Source organism: Neltuma alba, unplaced genomic scaffold (assembly GCF_004799145.2).
Source record: "Neltuma alba isolate B1F8T4 unplaced genomic scaffold, ASM479914v2 tig00012581_pilon, whole genome shotgun sequence".
NCBI lineage: Eukaryota > Viridiplantae > Streptophyta > Magnoliopsida > Fabales > Fabaceae > Neltuma > Neltuma alba.
Window position 1 is genome coordinate 5,018 of NW_021637033.1, and position 7,056 is coordinate 12,073.

The window sequence follows — 7,056 nt, forward strand, 5'->3', positions numbered from 1 at the left end:
CTCTCCTCAATGCTGGTGACTCAACAACATGAAGCAGACATAAGAAACAGACTTAAAATTCCAAGATCACAATCTTGTGGAAGGCTTCATGTGCAACCTTGACCATGGCGATCACTTGACAGCAGAACTTTGGGGCGTTTAATAGGATTGAAACGGGCTTGGGACCTTGAAGAGAGGGACATTATCTTAAGAAGTGACTCATCGAAGGCTATGAAGCTCATTGCCGGAGGTGACAATACGCTACATGATGACCGAGGAGTGATTCAAGAAATCCAGAAAATGATTGATTGGGATTGGCAAGTCGAGTACCAAGTTATAAGGAGAGAAACAAACCAAATGGCAGACGATCTTGCAAAGACAGCCCTAAATGAAGTGAGAGGCTTGCAGATTCTGAGTCCTAGTGCAGTGAAGACGAAGACCATGCCTTACGCTGTTACTTAGTGGTGTTCTTTTTCCAGCTTATAAAAAAAAAAAAAAAGTACATATGCCTTGAATATTGCATGCAGAAATGATTTTTTAAAAAAAATCTATATATATAAGCAAAAAAATTTATGAAAATATAATCACACATAGCCAAAAATATCTTGTAAAACAATTAATTTGATAAGCATCATTTTAACAAGTATTAAATATAAAGAAAAATAATATTTGAGGACCTTCTATAACTTTTGATTATATTTAGGGATCATGAATTCTAAGACTATAATTCTTTGAAGAGGGTCAAGTTTCTGGGTGAAAATAAAAACGTTCCACATATTTTTTTAACTAAACAAAATTTAATTTCTTCTCTAAACACACTTTTTCAACTAAAGATAACGATTATAGACCTTTATTGTTTACTTTTTCGCAAACTCTGACTTTATTCTCTATGTTGTTTTTAGACTCCCCCTTTTTCTCTTCTACTCCCTTGACCTTTATTTATAGAAATTCTGTTTTTTTTATCTGATATTTATAGACATTCTAGAGTTAAGGTTTGTTAAGATAAGATATTAATAAGAAAATCTCACGAATAATGATATCAGCTAAAATCTTAATAGATTATAACATTTGGATATCCAAAAGTAATTTTGAGGATATTTACTCGTCATTATTTCTTTAGTTAATTAAAAATGGGGGAGAGATAATTTACAAGATAATTACATATATCCTATTATTTTTTTAATAAATCTATCAACCTCTTTTAAATTTACTGAGAGATAATCCAAACGATATTAACTTTTCTATTGATTTTAAAAAATATCAAATATATATGTCTTTAAATCTCCAATTTGTAAAAAATAATCCCCCAATCTAGCTTGTGTGCGTGTGTCAAAAACTTAAAATCTTGAAGCACCCTATCATTTGAATCATAGATATATCCGCTTAACAATTTGATAAATTGATTTATGTTTGAATTGATTGGGAAGATATGGTTTTATATTATCCCACAAATATTAACAGACAATATATAGAAAACCTTATCCTTAGTAAAATATTAGTAACCAAAATATACTTTTTTGTGTAGATATCAATTCACTATAACTAAAAATATTTTGTTGTTTGTTAATTTATATGGTCCCAAGTCCCAGCTCCTAGTGAATGCTTTAATTTACATTTATAATTCAAAATTGTATGAATTTTATAGAGGCAAAAGAGGAGATCATTGAATGAAAACATTTTTTTTTTTTGGCATCTTTATCCATCTTATGAAGAATACGAAATACTTTGCATCAAATAAATGTGTTTAGAATTTACACTACAAACTAGATATATATATATTTAGGATAAAAATAGTAGGGCCTGGTTTAGAGTAATTCTTTTCTATAATTTGCCTTTCGAGTTCTCTTATCGGAATATTAAAAAAAAATTGGTGATTCTTAAATGTAAATAATATTCTTAGCAAGTCCCGAAATATCATTTTGCCAAAAGTTAAGGTATTTAATTATCATTAAATTACTTACAAAATCGTGAAGTGTCATTCTCCGAAGAACAACTAAGCAATTTGTCCTGTTCTCATTAGTAATTTCTTGTAAAATTTTAGATTTGATCTATTTTTTAAGTATGGAAAATTAGTTGAATTTGAAGGTAAAGAGCCAACCACCTCGTTAATTAGCCAAAAAGCTTGAGTTCCCAAATTCAGAAGCTGTTGAACTATATCAAAACTCTCTCACAAAGTCTCAAAATGTCTTCTTATGGTTCTCCAAACTGATTAGTACATTTCTCCCAAGAACTTTATATGTATTATAATCGTAGGAAGAATATGTAATTTTCACTTTCTAGTTTCTAGAATAATACATAAACATTCTATGGTGCCAAGTGCCAACTTGTCATTCACATATACAAATGCGAACATGAAAAATATGTCCTGAATTAGATCCTAACCAATCATATATGCATTAACGTAGAACGTATTTGGTAGCATGTGAGACGCCTATTGGCTATATTCACAGACTTTCTAGCCACGTCTGACTCGATCACATCACCCTTTGCCAATGACCTTATCGGTCTTACCTTACCACAAGAATATGTGTGTGTGTGTGTGTGTAAAAGTATTGGTGAACTAACAAAAAGACGTCAAAGTCTGTTTATGTTTATGGTTGTCCAAACCGATCAGATCCATCACCTACCTCTATCTATATAAAGACCAAGAAGCTACATATCGTATCTCATCAAAGATCAGATTAAGCACATACACCTTATATTCTCTTCTTCTTCTTCTTCATCTTCTTCTCATAACTCAGCCATGGCTTCTTCTTCCGGGAAATCCTTCATCGCGGCTCTCCTTGTGGCTCTCACAGTGTCAAGCATGATGAGTTGCAGCCTAGCAGCTCGTCGTCTACTTCAAACGACACAGCCTTCGATACCAAACATGCCTGGAATTCCAAGTAACTTGCCTCAACCTACAGGATTGCCACCTTTGCCTTCAATCCCAACTAACATTCCTCCATTGCCTACAAATCTCCCAAATATGCCAAAACCCAATGCACTTCCGCCTCTTCCTTCTATGCCTCAGATCCCAACAGTCCCACAGGCCACACTTCCTCCATTGCCTAACATTCCTTCTATTCCCACTATCCCTATCACTATCCCCTCCATCCCATTCCTTTCTCCTCCTCCTTCCAATTAATATCACAAAACATGGTTCACTAGCTTGTGGCTCATCTTGGTGTTATTATAGTTGCTTCATCTATTATTGTAGCTGGTAGTGCTCAGCAGCAAGCCGGCGTATGGACGTATAATTATTCATTATTGGTATTGGTTTGCATTATTTTATCTATTTGTATGTCTGAATGTTAGGAAGAGTTGTATGTGGCTATATATGTCAGTTTCTTCTTTTTCCGTTCGGTGTGATGACATTTTAGAACAGTGTCTTATTTTTTTGGTATTGATTGTAATCTTTGTTTTCACACTTAATATATACAATAATGCAGTCAATGCAGTGTTCAGCTTCGATCTCATCTGAAACTCCTAAAACCCTCATATTAGAGTACTGTATATTTTAAATTAGACAACAAACGGAGAAAGAGAATTGCTTATCCAAGTGAAGGAATGATGGTCAAACGGAGTTGTGTTATGGATCCACAAAAGTTCTACTGGTAATATTCCATTAATTATAATTGAAGGGTGGTGCTTACATTCACAATTTCACATTCCATATATCAGTTTCAACAAAAATGCCAGCAAAGAAATAGCCATTGAGGAAAGAGAAAATCTGTTTAGAAAGAGAGACATCACAGAATCATATTTGACGGAATATTAAAATATAACTTTACCAAATTGTCCTCCATTCTTGCCATTCACCCCCCTTCTCCTATTCTCACATTTCCATCCCCTGTTTCTCAGTTCATCCAGTATCCAGAACAGCTGCTACAGAACGATTAATACCTGGACATCATCTAATATGCTTAATATTTTCTTCGACTCACCCGCTTTACAGAGCTTTAATTCCTTAGCAACTAATCAACAATCTGTGTTCTCTTCCACTTGAATTCACCATTAATACGCCTCTGACTGTTTCCCCGATAATACCCAATACCACAATGAACGTCTAACTACTTTAGATTACAAATCTAGTTACGCTTAGCAAATAAGGGTTTATTTGAATTTGCTTATTTTAAGTGCTTATAAATACTTTTACATAAGCTGAAACAAAAATTCTCTTCACTTATTTACTTTGTATTCTATAAGTCATTATTAAAGAGTTGCTTATAAGCTATTCCAAACAAGTTGTAATTCAGATAGCACCTGAAGGCTCTTTTGGAAAAAATTGAAAAGGGTGGCACTGACTAGCCTGCTGATTTCGCAGCCAAATTGACACCATCTCTTAATTCAATTTTAATTTATTAGAATTTACATTCAATATAATCACACCGTAATCTGGCTTTTATATTTATGACTGGAGGTAGTATTTTGTTTTGCTTACATTTGATCAAAAGCATCCCAACATTTCCTTGTTCGTGGAATTTATGTATTACAAGTTGGGACTAAAAAAGTAGCACATATATCTTTATCAGAAAAGAAAAATAAATTCTTAGATTTACAGTCATTTGAATTGATATTTACAACTTATTTTTCAGAAATATTTGTCAAGAATTATTAATTCGTTTTTTGGACCTTACTGCGGCATATCATTAAATTACTTTTAAGGTGTTCGACTGTCATTGCAAATGAAAGAACAACTCAGCAATCTGTCGTTTTGTCACTATTTCTTGTAAAATGTAAGGAATGATTTTCCAAAGCATGAAAGTCTAGTGGGTTGAGAGCCAACCCCGGCATTTTTAGTCAAAGAAGCTTAAGTTGAAATTTCAAATTCAGAAAGTGGTGATCTAAGAGCTAATTAATCAAGTTCAACTAGAAAGTCAAAAGGTCTTCTTATGGTTCTCCAAACTTTCTTCCAAAAACTTGTCGAAGTTCTTCTTCACAATATAAACTTATTATTTTTAAAAGTGAAAATGAGAAATTTGTGTTGAATTCTATATCCTAATTAATCATTATGTGCACTGTATAGAGTTTGGCAGCAGGTCACTTGACGGACTTTTAGGCGCCGACAACGATGGAGTTTGGCGAACCAAGTAATCAAAATATTTCAAAAAGTCTCTTTTATGGCTCTCCAAACACACGTCCCTCCGACCTACCTCCACCTATATATAAACACCATGAAAACCCCATGGATTCTCATCAAAGCTCAAATTTAGCTACCATCTTCCATTATTCTCTTCTTCTTCTTCTTCTCATAACTCAGCCATGGCTTCTTCTTCTGGGGAACCCTTCATCGCAGCTTTCTTAATGGCTCTCACAGTGTCAAGCTTGATGAGTGGCAGCCTCGCAGCTCGTCGTCTTCTTCAAACAACACAACCTGCCATACCAAACATTCCTGGAATTCCAAGTAACTTGCCAAAACCAACAGGATTGCCACCTTTGCCTTTAATCCCAACTATTCCTCAACCCAAAATTAATGTTCCTCCTTTCCCCACAAATCTCCCAAATCTTCCCAAACCCAATACACTTCCTCCTCTTCCTTCCATGCCTAAGATTCCAGGAGTCCCGCAGGCCACACTTCCTCCATTTCCTAAGATTCCTTCTATTCCCAATATTCCAATAAATATTCCCCCCATCCCATTCCTCTCTCCTCCTCCTTCGAGTTGAAACCACAGAATGTTTCATCCCATGTTAGTTGCTTCACCTATTGGGGTTGTTAGTTCTCAGCAGTAATATGCTAGCATATATGTATTTGTGTATATATATAGACACACAAACACGGGTGATTTCACTTGCTGTTTTGGTTCAAGTTGCTTTACCTCGTGTGTCTGTATGTTAGGAAGAGTTTGAACGTGTCAGTGTGTTTCTTTCTCTCGTTTTACAGTGAAATTCCAAACAGTGTGTACTTTTTTAGTCCTATGAGGTCTTCCGTAATTTGTGTTATCACTTGCTAAATAATATTATATAATCATGCAGTTACTGCGATGTTCCTATCTGCTCTGAAACTTCTTAACCTTTTATTAATTAGCATTCATCTATCTTATTTATAAGCCACTTGTGACATATTTTTATCAAAACCAAAAAAATTTTAAATCTATTTTTTGGCTAAAACCTTAAACCTAACTAATTAGCTTAAAATTTAATATTTTTCAATTTCATCCTTATTTAATATACACTATAGTTCATGAGAGCAAAGTTTACACAATACTAGAGAAATGGTAAAATTGTATATTCATATAAAAAATGTAATGATATGATTTATAAATAAAACAAAACGAGTACTCTTTGTCTATCTTATGAATGGAACCATAGAAGCATGATGACAGAAGACGACAAACAGAATACAGAATATAAATTCAATAGAGAGAAAGAGTTCTGGTTCTACTGAATAATGACCATATATACGAGACTCAAGATGACATGTAAGCAAGATGGCTTTGACTGTTTGACTAGACTCACAACTTAATCATAACAGACACTGAACTCTATTCTGATAGAGATAAAGAGAACTGTTTATTTTCCTAAACCTTGAACTTGAAGGCCTTCCCTCAACTGAAGGTAATGGTGGCCAAAGAGTCCTCACAAAATATGTAACTGCGGTGAGGCAAGTTAATTTTTTTTTCTTCTTTGGGAAAAAATGTTGAGAAGCAAACTAAATAAGTCACCAGGGCAAATAATAAGAATATCATAATATTGATAATCATGTGTTTGCCAAGAAAGGTCCTTTCAGGTTGATGAATTTCATTCTCCGTATCAGATTGCGATTCATGTGCATATATTAGCTATACAAAAACAAAAATTACATACTAAAACATAAATTCAATATGCAAAGTTTAAAGATGAATTTTCTACCAATTAATCTGAAACAATTAAAAATTATATTAAAATATAGTATCCTTTAATTCCATACGCTTAAAAACGAGTTTACAATTTGAAACTAAGCGATAAAAAAATAAACAGTAGTTATGTCTTTCACAATGTTTGTGTATAATCCTTTAGGCTATGAAGGGAATAATGAGGAAAAACTAGGGGAGTGAATACTAAGAGGAAAATTTTTCAAATATATATATATATATATATTAAAAAACTTATTATTTT

At 33.4% G+C, this 7,056-nt stretch overlaps 2 protein-coding genes across 2 annotated transcripts; both read left to right on the plus strand.

Moving 5' to 3' along the window:
- The first annotated feature begins 2,655 nt into the window (after positions 1 to 2,655).
- LOC114728911 (proline-rich receptor-like protein kinase PERK2) lies at positions 2,656 to 3,318 on the plus strand. Its single transcript, XM_028915866.1, has one exon. It carries the CDS (start codon positions 2,723 to 2,725, stop codon positions 3,104 to 3,106), a length of 384 nt encoding a protein of 127 aa, XP_028771699.1. The 5' UTR covers positions 2,656 to 2,722; the 3' UTR covers positions 3,107 to 3,318.
- A 1,861-nt stretch (positions 3,319 to 5,179) lies between these two features.
- LOC114728914 (protein PELPK1-like) lies at positions 5,180 to 5,945 on the plus strand. The gene has a single exon (XM_028915868.1). It carries the CDS (start codon positions 5,224 to 5,226, stop codon positions 5,623 to 5,625), a length of 402 nt encoding a protein of 133 aa, XP_028771701.1. The 5' UTR covers positions 5,180 to 5,223; the 3' UTR covers positions 5,626 to 5,945.
- Positions 5,946 to 7,056: the final 1,111 nt, after the last annotated feature.

Coding starts and splice junctions, on each gene's coding strand:
- LOC114728911 (XM_028915866.1), top strand. CDS start 2,723: ATGGCTTCTTCTTCCGGGAAATCCTTCATCGCGGCTCTCCTTGTGGCT.
- LOC114728914 (XM_028915868.1), top strand. CDS start 5,224: ATGGCTTCTTCTTCTGGGGAACCCTTCATCGCAGCTTTCTTAATGGCT.